Here is an 18,598-nt window from a genome sequence, read left to right as displayed (position 1 = left end):
TCACTCTCACACACCTGGGATACTGTCCTGAAGAAGACAAACTGCAGATGGCGCTGTGTGCAGTCGAAATTGTCAGGTATGAAAACAAACTAAACCTTTATCTGGAAAAATAATCTATTAAAATAACTTCTATGACTCATTACAGATGCAAACTAAGTACTAAAGTGTTTCATTCTGCTGTTTATTTATTGCAGCTCATGATTTTTAACAATATTGTAGATTTTGAATATTTTTTTGTCATTTAAATCTGCTCTTGGGTTATCATTATTATCGTTTATATTTACTTCAGCAATATATTAAACTTCAAAATGTGTTATCGTGACAGGCCTACAGGCAACACCACTTATTTTAGTGTTTAAAAATATCAAATATTTATCGGAATTCATTTAAAAAAACCTCATGTAAACGTGACTTGATAGAAGTGAACAGTGCACCCTAAAGATGGGTTACAGAATGATGAAAAAATAGGAACGTTGTCATAGAAATTGAGCATTTACACCAAAATAATGTCTTTTGAATAGTCCTCAAAATGTCACGTATAAAAGAAGCTGAATCCCATGAATAATTTACAGTTTAAAGTGCACTTTTTAACTTTTCTGATGACAAAAGTTTTAGAGCGAATCTCTCTCTTAAACTTTCATTCAATTGACAGAATTGAATTTTTCTTTTGCTATGGAACCTACCTGGACGACTGAGGGATTACACAGACATTTTCTGATGAAGCGCATAAGCCAACACCACCTGCTTGTCCTCATGGAGATGTTAGTGCTTTGGCGGGAATGTTTCACGGTATGGCATTAAAATTATGAATCTTCATAGAGACATTGCCAGATCAATTTACAGGTCAGATTTTTGGAGAGATGACCCCAATAACAGTAAATGTACATGTTTTTCAATCTATGTTTAAAGGGCCTATATTACGTTATTTTTTTATCTATGTTATAATGTTGTTTCCTCATCAAAAACATAGCTGGAGTTGTGTTTTGTTTCAGTTACACATCTTTAATACACAAACCCTAGCTGAGTTCTTCTCTCAAACAGAAAAGCTCACAAGAGTATACCTTTAAGCAATAAAAACAGTAATTGAATAAAAGACAAATACATGGTTAATATCATACTGTGACACATCTCTATGGTGACAAGCAACCTCCAACTCCAGAATACATTTATTAAGTGACAAGTACAAGGTTCATACAGGGCTGGAAAATGACCTTTACGCTAATTTTAATATCACATAGTACAACGACATAATTAACTACATAATTTTCTATTTATAAAACCTAGGGGTGAAATTTAATTAAGTGAAACAATAAAACATCTTAAAATGGAACTAACAGGTATCCACACTTCAAACTCTGCCACTGCAACCAGGTGTTTGTAATCAGAAACACCTGGCTGTAATCAGAACAGTCATTTGTGATGTCATCAACTACTGGAAATCGCAGAGGCCACTGAAGTATTTGAATAAAAGCAAAATACATGTTTAATGTCATGCTGCAGCACATCTCTATGGAGACAAGCGAGTGAGGTACCCACCGACTCCAAAATACATTTATTAAGTGACAAGTACAAGTAGAAGTACAAGGTTCTCACAGGGATGAAGAATGACCTTTATGCTAATTTTAATATCACAAAGTACAACGGCGGTACTCACTTGGGTATAGGATATTTTGTCAACTTAAACTCCACAATACTAGCATTTTAAACCTTTAGTGAGGTTTACAAAATCTATTTGAAACCAGTCGCTGTAATTTCAAGGACGAGTTTGAAGTAAAAAAATCAGTATAGTCAGTTTGCATCAGAGAATATTTGACAGTGACCTTATAAATAATTGGTGAATCTTTTTCTGCTGTCAGACTAGCTGCGCAGATTTAGCTCACAGTTACGAGCCTGGCCTGGTTTCTTTTGAAAATTGCCTTCTTATTTTCTCTTCGAGGTGACCTGTTTTTGTTTGTTTTTCTGGAGATGTGGGCCAACCATGTGAGTTGGGTACGGTTGGCACAGTCTTTGATTTTAAAGTATTTATTTCATCAACTAATAGAGCCACACTAGCATTGCCACGGAGCGAGCTTGGCGACAGGTATCTACATCATACACTTTCAGCTTAGAAAACTTTGGCCTACTTATAGTCACAGTGTTTACATGAAAAAAAAGGTTTACATGCCCCAATTAAAAAAAACAACAAAAAAACACAAAATCCTTACTCTATTTGCATGGTTAAAAAAAATCATACTTCAAATTACAAGCAGTAATTGGATGCCCTCTTGACATTTTTGCTTCTACGCCTCTTTATTCAACACTTTCAAAACTGGAAACAAAATGTAAAAAGTTGAATAAATTGCCTAAATTTCTGACTATATTTTTTGATACATGCATTTACTTTTAACCTTCAAAATAGACTGGATAACTTCTCCAAATAAATATCTTGGGTTACATTCTGGGTTGTATATAAAGACTTTTTAAGGATTTAATTTGCAAATGTTCGATTAAAAGTTGCAACAGGACTGCACAAAATATTGCAATCACTTAAATCACAAAGGCTGCAATTATTTCATTTATACAATGCAAATAACAAAATATCTCGCTTTTTTACAGAAAGGTCTCTGCAAACGTGCTCTGAAATACATGGGATTCTTGTTGCCTGGCAAATCCAAAACAATACTTTCTTTTTTTCAGAAATAATGGTGCTATACATATTTGCAATCACAACTACGCCTCCTCCACTTGACCATGACTTTTGACAGCTAGCCAAGCGTGCCCACATTATAAATAACAATACTCACCCCAAACAGTGTTACGTAGTTATTGATGAGATCTTGGACCACTCGGACTTCCTCTGGCCTCTGCCCTTGGGTCTGGAAAAGGCAGGATGAAAAGACTGAAGCCAGATTCTTACTGGGCATCTGGTTTAAGTTGGAACACTGGTGGATCCTGGGACAAAAATACAGAAATAATAAGTTTTTAATTTGTCCAAAATAAATATGCAGTTCTCTATCAGACTTGTTTGTTGTTGTTACACCCACAGAGAATGTTCACAATCCAACATAATAAGAAATGGTTTAAATGCAACCTAAATTGTGCAAGAAAGGGCCAATTAAGTCTTTTCCCTCCATGACGGCGCAATGGTTTCTAAGACTGCAGACTTTATGATTATGTGTTTTTAAAGATGTTTACATAGAACTGCAGCTTCTCAAAGCTAATGACTGCCTGCAAGAAAACTTTAGATTACAGTTGACATGGGGATTTGTTTTCAGAGAAAGTGAAAATTGAATCATTAAAAACAGCTCGATGTATTGTAAGGACACACTAACGCCAATCATAATATCACCATGAGGCTGGTAGAAAACTGTTAATAAGTTAAGTTAGAAATATATGTAATTCACGGAAAAACAGAAAGTGTTTAAACATTATAGGTGAATAGTTTTTTTTTTCTTTCTTTTTTTTTTTTTTTTTTTTTTTTTTTTAGACCAAATCTACTTATTTTAATATTTTTATTCCATGGCTTAAGACAGTAAATATACTTCAATCTCCAATGAACATCTTATGACGTTACAATTTCCTATTTACAAAATCTAGGGGTGAAATTTAATTAAGTTTAATAATAATAATAATAAACATTTTAAAGTGGGACTAAACACCTAAACTCCACCCACAACCACATTTCAAGTAGAGGTGCTAAACTGGGCAGTACAAGGACGACTAAAGAAAAGAGTGAGAGAAGAGTAGGGGCGGGGTCTAAGGGCATGTGGAACACTGTGATTGGTCTAATAAGTAGCCAACCTTCAAATTCCACCCCTGCAGCCAGGTGTTTGTAATCAGAAACACCTAGCTGTAATCAGGACAGTCATTTGTGATGTCACCAACTACTGGATAGTGCAGAAGCCCAAATTTATCTAGTTTGTAAAGTTTCCAAAAAAAAAGAAAAAAGAAAAAAGATTAGGGTAAGTAGACAGTGCTGTTAAACCAATATTTACACAGTTTAGTAGAAAAAAATGCATTGGATTTAGGGTTTAGTTCCACTTTAAGGTATAATTTGGGTAATTTATTTGTCTCTAGCATGTAAGAGAAAAACTGACAGAAAAATGAAAAAAAAAAAAAAATAGCTTCAAGTGTCTGGTCCCAATTTAGAAAGACACTGCAGCATCTCAAGCAAAATATAAAACACACTTGAATCAGTTTGGTGCAGTGTTGTTACAATAATAATATTTCAAACTCAATTGACCTGATACTCAATACCCATTCTGATACCACGATGATAATAAAAATCGCACTTTCTTTAAACAATAGAATGTGATTTTCCATATTAAATCATAGTACTTTCTTTTAGATTACCATGCAATCTTATCTGTGTAATCTCTCAGTCGTCCAGATATGTTCATAGTGGTCCATGAGCGTATACTAGTCTATTTGGTCTTATACTTGTTCTGATACACCTCAAGATCATTCTAGCTATTCAGGTTCATTACTGTCCCGTGAAAGCGACTTTTTTAGTATCGACACTTGCTCAAATGAGTATCTACACTACAAATGGCTATCTACTTTTGATATTAGTTTTACAATTGATCTGACTTATGAGAATCGCCAACAAAGATAATTGCCATTGTATCACTAGAATGTGCAGAAAAAAAATACTTCTCCCTAATGATCTCTTCTAGATCACTGTTGTTTTCACTTATAACAAAGGCCAATACTATAACAGTTTTACGGTGCATTGCGAAACATTTTGGTAGAGAGTCTGCCATCTGCTTTACTCCATACAAATGTTATTGTTTTTTGTTTTTTTTCTTTTACTGGAATGTTCTACAGTCTAATCTAACTATCAACATGGAGACAAGCAGGCCACATCACCAGGTAAAATTACAGGTCAGATCTGTAGAGGAGTGGGCCCATTTACAGAAATAATGCATGTTTTTGCGGTAGTTTTGAAAAATAAAAATGCACGTAACTGAATAAATACAAGACATAATTATTTAATGCCGTACTGTGGAACATCCCAGGCAAAGCAATAACATCACCATGGAGACAAGCAAATGGCAGACCTTCGACAAGAAAAGTTACGCAGTGCATCTTTAAATATGGAACTTATACTTATAATTATTCATACTCATAACATGTTTAAACTGCCAGCAACTTTAATCATTACTGTGATATAATCGTTAATAGCAAGTATTTTGGCAGTGATAATCCTGACAACAAATTTCAACATCGTCCCATGCATAGTCTGGTTAGAATATAATTACAGGGACAACAGCAGACTGGTCATTAGCAGAGCAGAGGGGTACTAGGCTAATCTGCAGGTGACAAATGGCATCCCTTTGGCAGCCCCCAGGACCTTCCATACCTGCTACACGTGTGAAGCAGCGTGGAGCTAAGTAGGACGCAACAGGAAAACAAGAGCTCGCCATCCATGCGTGCTTTAAACACAGCTAGACTACGTGCCATGTGGGGTTAGCATGGTCAGTTTGGGTAGTTGTCTCATGCATTATGTTTGTAATTAGTCGTACTTAATGAGCTTGGTGTGGAGTTCTAAGGAGCCAGCCTCGCATCGTGCTATGGTTTGCTAATTTAGTTAAAAATATCATGTGGAGAATTGAAAAAAATTATCGTTAAATTATTTATTCATTAATTTCTCTCTTATCGAAACTCCATTTTACTCAATGTAGCCAATTAGCTTTTACCGAGTGCTTACATATAAAAATAGATGTTTTGCAATTGCACGGGTTATGTTATGAGAAATAAGATTTGTTTCTAATAGGGTTGAATCATTTATACCTGGTAAGTGAGATTATTAAAAATGAGTTTTGATGTAACACTGCTGTTGCTTTATATTTATTTATTTATATTTATTTATATGTTTTTAAGATTAAATAACTAAAAACATGTCCGTTAAAAAAGAGGAGACAGTTAGAGGCTTAATCATTCCTCTCTTAAAGACACTAGTGGAGGATGTGAGTGTCAAAGTGTTTACCTGTACAGATGCTGAAGAAGAGCTTCAAGGGTTGACCTGTTTATCTTTGGCAGGCTCTCGATCAAAGTGGAGTACTTCTTCACCCTCTGTTTTTCATTAGGCTCATCTGCAAACATGGAAGAAGAGAGAGCTCATTTCAAAATGAAAAGCAACAGCTCATATTTGACATTAAAAAACAGTTTGGACCAGTGAATAAAAAGGTTGAAAAGGGAGGTCATATTAATTAATTGGTAGATGTTAAACTATTAATGGTAGTATACATGCTGTAATAAGCTTTTTTTTAAACATTTCTTTGTGTACTCAGATGTGAAGTAAACATGTTCAAAATAAATATTAGAATGTTTTTCACAATTCCAAAAACTATCGTACACTATAAATCAGTCAACCATCCAATCAGAATAACTTCCACACTTCTGCTGTCCAGATCCTACAATTAAAACGAATTTTCATGACACCTAAAAGGCTCTTTATGATGTAATGTGTGTCGTTACGATGTGATTCTGCTATACTTATTAATCTACAGGTACAGACAGGTATAAAAGCGCTGATGACTAATTTATTTGTAACAAGAAGTGTAACTTTCACCAAGAATCTACAAAGTATAAAATGCTATAAGGTAGTAAAGTTTGTGTATTGAGGTATCAAACAGCGACTTACCCAGCACAGAGACCCAGTAGGGGTACAGCTCCTTGGTCAGCAGAGCGTCCTCCGCGTGGGCTAAGAAGCTCTTGAGGGTCTCTGTCACATCTTCCAGCTGGTGCTCCTTCTCTCTCAGCTTCACGTTGCGAGCGTCACGTGTGAACTTGTCCAGCAGGGCGGCGGCGCGGTCCGGGTCGCCTGGGCTCTGGTAGACCCCCTCCTGACAAAGGCCTGCCTCAGAAGTAACACCAGGTCACAGGAGCACACCCAAAGTGAGTTTGAAAACTTTTCTCTTTACAGCAGGTCTAGTCGTGATGTCTGTGAATGTACTGACTCATCCTGATAACAGCAGATGAAACGTAGGGCTAAATAAATGGAGCATTGGCCAGGCTTGTGGCTATTGGAAAGATTTAAAAACATTATATAATCTTATTTGAATCTAAATTGCAGGTGGAATAAAATGTCTGAGCACTGTATATTAACCTTCACTGGCATTTTATACTTTTAGCCTGAAATGACTCTGTCTGAAAATCATTTTATGGAAAAACTGTTCCTTTTGCCGTTTGCTTTATGCAATCACCACAGTAAATAGTTTGCCTACAGCTCTGGAATGAAGACATGTTTATTTGATATGAACCAGATTCCGGCATCTTTCCCCATTTATTCAGGCTTGGGTCAGGCACAAAAGCTATATCAACTATAATCATCCCAGAGGGGGAAAAATTGTATCCGAGTCTTTATTGTAACACATTGAAACCATGCAAATGATTTAGTGTTCATACTGAGAGACTGACCATACTGAGTGACAAAAGCGATGCAGCTGTCCACAACAATAGGGACCCCGTTCTTGGTGAGCTGCTGGTCGCCGAGCGCTTTGCCGTCAGTGGCTGCGGCGAGCATGATGGCAGAGTGCCACAGGGCAAAGTCTGTCCGGTTGTAGCCGTGGATGTAGACGGTTCTGCAGAAAAGAGAATACAGATTATAATTTCATACTGTACTACAATCCAAAGCAAAAACAAAACATAAATAAAAACTATAACAAATATTTTTATTGTATTTATATATATTTATTTGATCATTTTTGGTTTATTACACAAAATGCATTGGGAAACACGCACATTTAGAATAGTTTTTTGTTCTTAATCCTACTTTTCGGGCTTTGGTGTCAGTGACATAAATTAGTTTTAATATTATCGTATGTCGTCAAAATTTTCTTCAGCGATATACCATACTTCAAAATGTGTTACCGTGACAGGTCTAGTTGTATGCAAAACCAATTAGCTCTTCAGCTAGTGTTCCCTTTCTTACCTGCGACCCTCTACCATGAGAAGCACCTGGATCTTCTCTTCACCTTCTGTGTGAGTGGAGACAGCTGGAGAAAGAGAGGTAGCATACATTAGCTTAACACAGTGTTCAAAAATAAATAAGTATAACAGGATAAGAGCAGTAAAAGAAGATCTTATGTGTTTATGGCATGACATATTGCTTCTCACAATAATCCATTTTCTTTATAACTTGCATAGACTGTATGTATAAATGGACATAGATAACCTGCTAGCTGCAGCGTTCCAAATAGGAAATGCTCATGGGCGCACTCCTGGCTCCATCGACTCCTGGCTCCAATTCACTTTACATTGAAAAATCGCCAGCCCTCTCTCCGTAACTGCTGCAGTGAGCCTCATCATTTTGGTTTTAAAATGTTCGTATTAACCCGCGCTTTTATTTTCCTATTCTGTCAGTAAATCAAGATATAAACCTTAATAACAGACATATCAGGTGCCTTCTATCCATGAAGTCGCTCCCACTAGCGTTAGCAACAGGTTTGATTGACAGCGTTGCTAAGTGCCTGCTCTCTGCTAAACCAGTGGTGCAAGCTCCGGATTGGTTCTTAGGTTGCTATGAGATGCGCAGTCAGAATTATAATACACAACTTGGCTACAAATTCGCTCCTATAACTGCTAGCTTTGATGAGCATCATTTGACTCGAGCCGAGGATTACAGGTGACGTCACACTCCCTTATTCCACTTTTTTATACCGTCTATGATAACTTAGCAATAAATACACTATACAATCCATCTAGACCCATGCAGCGATTCCTATAAGCAGCCAGAGAGCAACGTTAATAAACAGCAGAAAGATATTTTTATAGTGTAAGTCGCTCCTCACAGATTTCTTTTTTATTTTGTCGTTTTGGCAGAATTTCAAGAGCTTCAAGGGCGTTTTTAATTCTGATCCAAACTACAAGAGAAACGAGAACAAAACTTGGTGACTGATATGGACTTCAGAGCGCATTATTAAAAGTGTTATCAGGTGAATGCAAAAACACTTGTCACAGCTGTTTGAACAAATACAGAAATCCTCTTTTATCCATCTAACAGCGCACTGCGGGAACTTTGAGTTACTTAATACGTTTGACTGATAAGAATACATCTGCGGCTCAGTAGTTTTTATAATCTCTACAGACCATTTCAGATATTTACCATGTGTTAAGATGTATTGAAAGCTAAGTTGGAAGTATTTAGTGTATGTTGTATGGCTGTTGTGTGTATCAATGTGCAAATATTGTTACTTTTCATAGATTCAAACAGTGGTGGAAGAAGTACTCAACTAAGTTACTTAAGTAAAAGTACAGATACCGGAGCAAAAAAGAAAAAAAAAAAACACAACTAAAAGTATCACATGAAAAATCTACTTAAGTAAACGTAAAAGTACCTGTTTAAAAAAGTATTTAAAAAGTAAAAAGTGAAAGTATTTTGCACATATTTTGAGCTCTAATAAAGCTGCAAAAGTAGTGATTTTGATAAAGATTTGTGCACAATTTTTATCAACAGAAACAACTGAATCGATCGTTTATTTTCCTACCAATTTTTATTTGTATATTTTTGTTTGCTCAAATTATAAACATGTTAAAAATAGATCCTCAGCCTTTTACTTTTCAATCCAGTTCAAAAATGTAGTGGAGTAGAAAGTACAGATGCCTGCTCTCAAATGAAGTGAAGTAAAATCTACTTAAGTAAAGCAGAGATATGCAAAATTTATACTCAAGTACAGTACTTTACTACTTTTAGTTTGTTACATTCCACGAGTTTTAAAAGTCCTTTATTCCCAAAAAAAAGTGAGATTTAAGCCATGTTATAATGCTGTTACCTCAAAACCTATCTGGAGTTGTGATCTGTTTCATTCACACATGTTCAAGTAACCTTTTGTTATTAGTCTGTCTACATCTCCAAAGATAAAAATGCTCTGTTCCACCTTGTGATGTCATGAAATGGTAGTTTTAGTTTAGTTAACAGCTCCCTTTTACCTTTAGTTCAGTAGAGATTGGCAATTCCAGGTATGAAAGTATCCAAATGATTCTAGTAAAGGTGAATCAAGTTTAAAAACACAGGGGAGCACTTCCTGTATTACCATATGACATCACAAGGTGGAACAGGCTGTTTCTGTTTGAGAGAAGAACTCAACTCAAAGCCTAAATCTGCATGAATGAAACAAAACACAAATCTGGGTATGTTCATGATGAGGAAACAACATTGTAACATAGATCAGCAAATAGCGTAATATGGGCCCTTTTATGCGCGCTGTTTTTTGGTCCATAAACTTCATTAGACAGAAACATTTTGCAAATTATCCGAGCAGGGAATCAATCTCACAATGTCATATTACTGTGAACGCATGCTGGGACCTGACCCCTAGGCCATCCTGCCACTCTTCATATTTGTCCTCTTACAGTGAGCAGTTTACGATCCCACTAAAACTCGTAGCACTGTACGGAGCAGCTGCAAAACTGTTTCCCAGATTTAAAAATACAACGGCGTCACACTGAACATGCAAGCTGGAGTTTATAGAAAATCAAGACGCTGTTAGAAATCATTTTCCGTTTATTGTTGCCGAACAGCAACCTACAGAATGGCGATAAAGGCTTTGATTAAACCTGATGCTTTACCTACCGTGATAATTCCCTAGAGTGGGTTTGTGAAAATGATGGAGGTGATTGTAAATGTGCCAGCCTGGGGTCGTAAAGTGGGGAACCGTCTGTAGTGCACTTTTACCAGTATGGTGCACTGTATGTCTGAAGCATGTGGGGATTTTAATAGAGATGTTTATTTTATCCATGGGTTGTGAACATAGACTGTATATATGAATGGAGATACCTAACCTGCTCTATATGATCCTCTTGTTTATTGTTTATTGCTTTTTTGTTTTGTTTTTTCTCGCTATTTTGTCCGTAAATCAAGATATGAACATTAATAACAGACAGACCCCAGTGTTGCTTTCTCTAGCATTAGCAACAGGTTTGATTGACTGTGTTCTTAATCCGGTGGGCGTTACCTTTAACAGCCTCGCTCCGGATTGGCTTTTTGGTTGCCATGATACTCGCAGTCGGAATTCCAAATTAGGAACTCGGCCCCAAATTCACCCCTATAACTGCTTGCCTCAATAAGCCTCATTTGAGTGGAGCTAAATGCTATTCGTGACGCCACACTCACTTAGTTCACTTCTTCATACAGTCTGTGGTTGTGAACAGCAAAGCTTGATGTCTACCACTGATGGATTAATAATAAGTCCTGGATAAGCCACTCCCCTCTCTGTCCTGAAGCGAGTTTGATTAATACGCTCTAGGTACTGCTGCTCTGGCTCAGAAAGAATTCTCCCATAGAACCGCAATGCATTATTTGTGAAATCAAACTGTCAGTGTTTGGCTGACAGGGCATCGACAGCGCTCACAAAGGTCGGATTTTGAGGCGAATTTTTCATCATGTGACAGTGAACACGGGCCATTGAAACTAATACAACACCATCCTTTGGTTCATCTTCGAGATTTGATTAAACTTCCAGGCTACCATTCCCCAACACAACGGCTCCGCAGCTGTGACAAATAAGTTTGGAATAAGAATGGCCCCATCCGCTGCAGTTCTTCGCCCGGCCCCAGGTGAGCAAAGGGGGCGCCACAGACACCATTTGATCCACGCAGAGCTGTAAATGGATTAAAAAGATCCATCGATTTAACCCCGGCGTGTTTGTGCGTCACACTGTGCAGTCGATTCAAATGTCCTAAAATGTCTCATATCAGGCACGGAGCTGTGAACTCAGGAGTCTAGCACTTTCTGGTCACACTTAAGCTTTTCTTCAAACATCTCCTGGGTTCTTGGCAAATGCAGGAGGGAAAGAGCTTCTGCCCTACAGTTAGATCACTTAGTACAGTACAAAAATACTCTTATCAGGCGTGTTAAAAGGTTATTGTTTGCAAACAGCATTATACATTTAAAATGTGGCTTTTACAAACATAGCAATAAAACAAGATCAGATTACATTTTTAACACTGTCTAATTTTTACAACTACAGACAAGCAAGGGCCACACGCTCCACCAGAAAGGTTACATAGCACATCTTTAATTCCGTATGTCTCTTGCTGTCTCACAGACTACACTTTTTCATATTTGAGACAGTTTTTAAAACAGCATAATATCATCTGTAACTGGTCCCTTAAAGGTCCTATATTGCCCAAAATTGATTCTTGTGAGTTTTTAGGCTCGTTAGAACAGAGTGTTTTCTGTTTGAGAGAAGAACTCAGCCTAAATAAGCAGGTTTTGTGTGTTAAACATGTGTGAATGAACCAAAACACAACTGCAGGTATGTTTGTGCTGAGGAAACAACATTACAACATTACAACATAACATAATAAGGACAATTTAAACATGCACTATACTTCAACACATAACATGTTTTACAGTGATTTGCCTATATTGCCTTTTAAATGAGTGCAGTTTGCAAAATTACACAATAACACGATATCTAAACTGCTTTGCTACTATTGAGATATTAAGTAAATATTGGGAACTTGCAACAGCAACACCACAGGAACAACGACACATAAATAGAACAAAAACACGCTTCATTTTAAAGTATCTAAAACAAAGTAGACCCTAGTCTGTGTTAGGTGGGTACATAATGTTCACAACGCAATCTTAAGTAGCTGGCAGACATGACCAGTGGGCTTTAGAAAACACTCCTGCCAAACTACCACCATCTTGTAAATATTAGAACATTCGCAGGATGGGCTGAATGCAAACGGCGGTGGCAGTTATTGGCAAAACAAACGGGTAATGAATTTATTCCAGCTGGCGACGGCATTCAATTAAATTGGATTGTAATGAAATAGTTTTGATAAAGAAGTTGCCTTGTTCTTGACCACGGGCTCTGCTTACAAACAGTCTTATGTGAGCCACCCACACGTGTTCTGCAGACCAGGCTGTGGGAAGTTGTCTTGAGAATAGAGTGCAAGGTGTTTCACTCTTTGTTGCTAATTTGCTTTAAAATACCAGCGATTCGTCATATATGGCCAACGGCTGGTAGCGGCGAGTGAAGTAAAAGTTTTGAATACAAATGACTTAAGAAATATGGTTTTAATATTTGGCTATAGCAACTTAAAAAAAACAAAACACAGACTACAATGAATTCATCTTTTAAAAATTATTACTATATATGTTTTTTCCTTTCTTTTATTTTGTTTATTATTATTATTATTATTATTATTATTATTATTATTATTATTATTATTAATTTAATGTGTTAATTTACTGGTATTATATATTTTTTCTTCTTGCCCTCTTGATTTTTTTTAATTATTATTTTTTTCTCTTTTCCCATTTACATTCTCTATATCTTCTTTTCTCACTTGTGAATTACTAGTATTCTCCTCTGTTGTCCCTACCTTAACCCCTCCAAAATCACGGAAATATCACACACATACACACACGCACCAACGCACACACACACACAACAGACCAACACACGTCTCACACACACAAACATTGTAAATAGCTGTTATGTTATGTCTTGTTATATCTTGTCATATCTTGGTTACCACTGTATATGACTGGTCACTATGTCTGTCTTCCATTAAATAAATAAACGCAAAATAAAATAAAAAGTAAATAAAATAAAAATATGAAATCAATGGACATAATTATATATATATATATTTAAACTGTCATATTAAACTTGCATTTTTATATCGCGCTCTTCCACCTTTTACATCGTTTTTACATCAAGGAACCACTAAAACATGGTAGCTAGAATTCTACTGCCAACCTGAAAGCCAGTGGAAGATATATTGGCAGCAAGATAATATCAAAAATTATAAAAAAAAAAAAAAAAAAAAAAAAGGAAAAAGTTTGATTAAAACATATAAAAAAAATAACTGGTGTAATATTAGAACACAAGGGTAAAATTTATATTTCAGTAAATTTGATGGGCTTTTTTCACCTTAACCAAGACATTAAGAGATTTCTGATGGATTGTAAAAATAGCAATTAACTATCAAGATTGGGAAATTACAAAATAATAATAATAATAATAATTTTTTAAAAAGATATTATTTGTTCCTTAAGATATATATTACATTTACACTCCCTTTTCTTGTGAATCAGCCCCAAACTACCTCTCTCGTACTCTTCGTCCTCCGCTTCCCTCCAAAGTTCTGGACAAGTGCTTCGGCCAATTAGAGCAGAGATCCAACAGAAGCATGTAATGATCTGAGGCGCTGGAACGTCCTCTGACACTGGTCGTTAGCATGCATCGTTTGACATCATTAAGCACTTATGAATGCCACTGGTAGGAGGCTTTTATGGATAGGTAGTTTTTTGGAAATTGGGAGAAAAAAAAACACATGAAAAGCTAAAAAATCTTCGCAATTCTTCACAATGTTAACGCAAGTAACCATAAACGGATATAGTGGGTTTGTGCCGGGGGATGTATTACCTATTTAAAGCTCCACTGAAGCCACTTAACGCAGGCGGGTTTTGGAGATACAGCGCACACAGACTCAATTCATCAAATAAAATGTTTTCAAAATGGGTCTATTTTCTGCATATTTTCTTGTAAGGAGTCAAAGTAGATTACCTTTACCAGCATTTAATAAAGTGGCTTATTAAGCTGCACAGTGCAATATGGTAGTCGCACTAAAAAGGTTAGCTTGTTCATAATATGGAGCAAGCTCGGTACTGTTGCATATACAGGGACATACTGTTAATTTGAGTAAAGATTGTATTGTATTGTAAGGGCAACTTTTATGCTCAAACTAATCTAATTATACAGGATTTACATTGTCTGAGAACCAGGAACGCCGTTAGCCTGTTGTTGTTAGCAGTGGCCAGTGGTGGAAAAAGTACTCAATTCTGCTACTTATGTAAAAGTACAGATAGCAGAGCAAAAAATACTCAAGTAAAAGCAAAAGTATCACATACAAAAGTCTACGTATGTAAAAGTATTAAAGTACAGCTTAAAAAAATATATTTAAAGAGTAAAAACTAAAACTATTTGGTGCAGATTTTGAGGTCTTATAAAGCTTCAAATGTAGTGATTTTGATAAAGATCTGTGCTGAATTTTGTTCAACAGAAACAATTAAAGTAATAATTTTCCACCACTGGCAGAGGCATGACGGTAAAACTCCGCTATGGCCTTTGAACATTGTGCAACATGCTTATGAACTCATCACAAATAAGAATTCAAAAGAAAATATTATTTTGAATGGGGAAAATGTCCTCCAAATGTTGCAAATAACAGGTATCTGAACCCCTTGACTAAAGGGCTTTTATTCAGATACAGATTTATACAGATTCTTTTAATGATGCGGTGGTGAATATTCTTACTGAGTTCCTGTAATTGTTTGAGCTGCAGAACTGCCTCCTCTTCCTCCGCTTCTTCAGGACTGAAGCGCAGAGTGGATCCTTCCAGCACAAACCAGCCCGGCCTCCAGTGGTAGAGGTCATGACCTTCTTTAAAGTACAATTGTCCGATCAGCTCGCTCTCCTTCTGTACCATGCCCTCGACTTTGAACGGCACAAAGCGCTGCAAAACAAAAACGGCAGAATAAAATGAAAAACATTATCCTTTTATATTTTTACTGGTAATAAATCATGATTTTACTTTTTATGACTTATTGTGGCACTGCCTTGAATATTCCACAGCAAGGCATTAAACTTACCTATATCCATGGAGATGCCTAAGTAAATTTTAATGAGGATACTTTTTACTCCACTTCATTTTTGAACTGGACTGAAAAGTATTTTTATTATTGGCTGAGATCTGCTGAAAAGTTTATCTTTAACATCTTCATAATTTGATTAAACAATAGACAAATACAAAAAGCTAGGGACAAAAAAATATTAATTCAGTTGTTTCTGTTGAACAAAATTCTGCACAAATTTACACACAAACAATACATTCAAAGTTTTATTAGATCTCAAACTCTGCGTCAAATACTTTTACTTTTTAAGCACATTTTTAAACAGGTACTTTATTACTTTTATTATTATTTTTCATGTGATACTTTTCTTGCTCCAGTTTTTTTTTTTTTTTTTTTACTTGACACAATTGAGACAAGTCGCCAAGCCAAGTTTAAGGCTAAATTTAAGATGTTGAGACGCAACGCTGCTCACTGTAAGAATACCAGTTTTCCAAGGCATTCTTTTAGATATAAAAACAACTACAGTATCTAAATGAAGTTGAATGGCATACTGTGGAACATTACAAAAAGCAATAACATTTCCATGGAGACAAGCAAGTCGCAGAACCTTCACAAGAAAATTTATGTGGTGCGTCTTTTCAACAATAACATGTTCGGTGACTTCTGAAAATGCAAACTTAAGAACGCTAACAATGAGGGAAAACTATTACATAAAAGTCGATAAGGTCAACTTTGCATTATATATACTTTTACATTTTTTATTTTTTTAGATTTTGTGAACAGCTGCTAAATGCTGGGTCAAATTTGGTCAAGCTCCAATGTCCAACTTTACAGTGTCCAGCTATTGTTTTGTGTTCCAAGCCGCTATAGATGGAGGTGTGGGAGGCTTGTGCTGCAGATGGTAAGGCATATGGGCCAATACAACAATAACTCCCACAATCTGTGACATGGTTGGCTGGGATTGAAGAAGTATAGAGGAAATAGTGGCAACATTTAATGGAGTGTGCTATTATAAGGCTGTCAAAGAGGGCAGGGATGGAACATAACAAGAGGATGTACTGTACCGTTTGCGCTTGCACTCGGCATAATTGTGAAGAATAATAAACTGCCTCACCTTGGTTAGGGCCTGGATCCAGTCCCGTTGCGTTTCTTGAGTTTCGGCCCCGAAAATCACAACTCGCTCCGTTTTTAGATACAGCTCCACAGTGAACACGGCCCTGTGAAAGAAATAAAGAACATACTAAAAGGAAGAAAAGTTTGGACAAAATAAGCTGTTATGGCCACATATTATTCCATGTTAAATGCGTTAATGATGCAAGTCTCTTTTTTGTGTAGACTCTGCACACCTGACTGGGAGACAGGTGGAGGAGAGGCACTTTGCTGAAAGGTTTAGGTCTCACTCTTAGTTCACTTTAATTAGTACAACGTTTCAGCCCCTCTGACCTTCCTCAGGTAACAGTAAAAAAAATAATACATTCACAATTACACCCCAATGTAACTGCAATATTGTGCATAATCATCATCACTTTGCAACAGTCTTTTGTGAGTTAAAACAACAAAAAATAAGTGCAGCCTCAGAGAGTAAGAGTCGTGTTTCCAGCAGGCGCGAAACCGCATGGGTTGACTTTTATGTAATGACAGTCCTAATGGGGAACTTCTTTCTGATAGATGGGGGACAGATACAAGTCTTACAAATGGACGTGTATCTGTGTTACTAATATTGCTAGGCCTGTCACAGTAATTACTACAGTATATTGACTTATCTTTCAATACATAACAGATGGGACAGCTATTTTTTGGGGGTAAATATTTATTGTGGGTACTTTTCTTTGTACTAGTAGGGGACTTTTTGGTTACTTTTCGGTTCTACGATCAGATTTGAGCTGTAGAATGTCAGATTATGAACTTCTATGACTCATTATAAATACAAACTAACTAAATTGTTGTAATGTATTTATTGTAGCTCATATTTTTAGTACATTTAGAATACTTTTTGGACATAATTCTATCTTACGGTTTCAATATTATCATTTATCGTCTATTTACTTCAGCAATTTATCACACTATAAAATGTGTTAGCATGACAGGCCTATTTATTACATATGAAAAAAACAAACACTGAACTTCATTCTGGTGAAAACAAATTCATTTGCCATTGGTTTATGTCAGAGGTAATAATTCCCAACCTGACGCCCCAAAACTATTTTTATTTACTGTTAATGTATTCAAGGGGTTCCCATTGAGATGCATTTCCTTCTGCTAAAGAATTCCGGCTGTAGTTGTTGGAAAGAGATTTCTGCAAAACTTTTATATTTGACTTTTTAAAAATGCCATAAAACTTTGTGTACAACTTTGTGTAAAAATTGTGCGTACATAATTTGAAGTTAACACCATGTAACTTTCTGGAGGTGGAACGTCACCCACCTTCTTTTCAGTGCAATAAAAACATTAAAAATGAAGAACAAAAAACACCTTTTTTTGTTTGTTTTTTTTGCTTAAAGAAGACATATTGTGCTTGTGTCTATTGTGCTATACTGTGTAGTTACATAATCTATCACACCCATGGAACATTATGTTTAAATTGAAATATTCATCTATGGTAAATGGTCACCTTCAAGGCACTCAAAGGATCCACTCACCCATTCATATAAGATTAAGTGTCTTGCCCAAGGACACAATGACAGTATTCATTCGGCCGTTCTACCAATGACTTTTATGTTGAGAGTGGGATTTGAACCACCAACCTTCAGGTAAACAAACAATAAACTCTACCAACTGAACTACTGTCGCCCCAGACTCTCGCGGTGTCCAATGGGATCTGACGTTGTGGTAAACGGGTTTGGGTTTTTTTGGGTTTTTTTTTTTTGGGGGGGGGGGGGGGGGGGGGGGGGGTTGTAGCAAAATAACTACACAACACTGCCAATTCCTAACACGTGTCAACGATTAAGAAAATAAGATTGAAAAACAAAGTAAGTATAGAGAGTGGGTGTATGAAAGTGGCGGTGAAAACGAGAGCTGATC

General features: G+C 36.4%; 1 protein-coding gene across 1 annotated transcript in view; it reads right to left on the bottom strand.

Moving 5' to 3' along the window:
• The window catches only part of arap2 (ArfGAP with RhoGAP domain, ankyrin repeat and PH domain 2), a 155,294-nt gene that overhangs the window by 25,705 nt on the left and 110,991 nt on the right, over positions 1 to 18,598 (bottom strand). Inside the window, exons 17-23 of the mRNA XM_033983754.2 lie at positions 16,692 to 16,794; positions 15,261 to 15,459; positions 7,916 to 7,979; positions 7,402 to 7,565; positions 6,626 to 6,838; positions 5,969 to 6,074; positions 2,784 to 2,931 (exon numbers count right to left, since the gene is read on the bottom strand). Of these exons, the coding sequence (XP_033839645.1) occupies positions 2,784 to 2,931; positions 5,969 to 6,074; positions 6,626 to 6,838; positions 7,402 to 7,565; positions 7,916 to 7,979; positions 15,261 to 15,459; positions 16,692 to 16,794 (997 nt within the window). The remainder of the gene's footprint in view (positions 1 to 2,783; positions 2,932 to 5,968; positions 6,075 to 6,625; positions 6,839 to 7,401; positions 7,566 to 7,915; positions 7,980 to 15,260; positions 15,460 to 16,691; positions 16,795 to 18,598) is intronic.

This window comes from Periophthalmus magnuspinnatus, chromosome 18, assembly GCF_009829125.3.
Source record: "Periophthalmus magnuspinnatus isolate fPerMag1 chromosome 18, fPerMag1.2.pri, whole genome shotgun sequence".
Taxonomy (NCBI): domain Eukaryota; kingdom Metazoa; phylum Chordata; class Actinopteri; order Gobiiformes; family Gobiidae; genus Periophthalmus; species Periophthalmus magnuspinnatus.
This window is presented reverse-complemented; position numbering and strand designations above follow the sequence as displayed.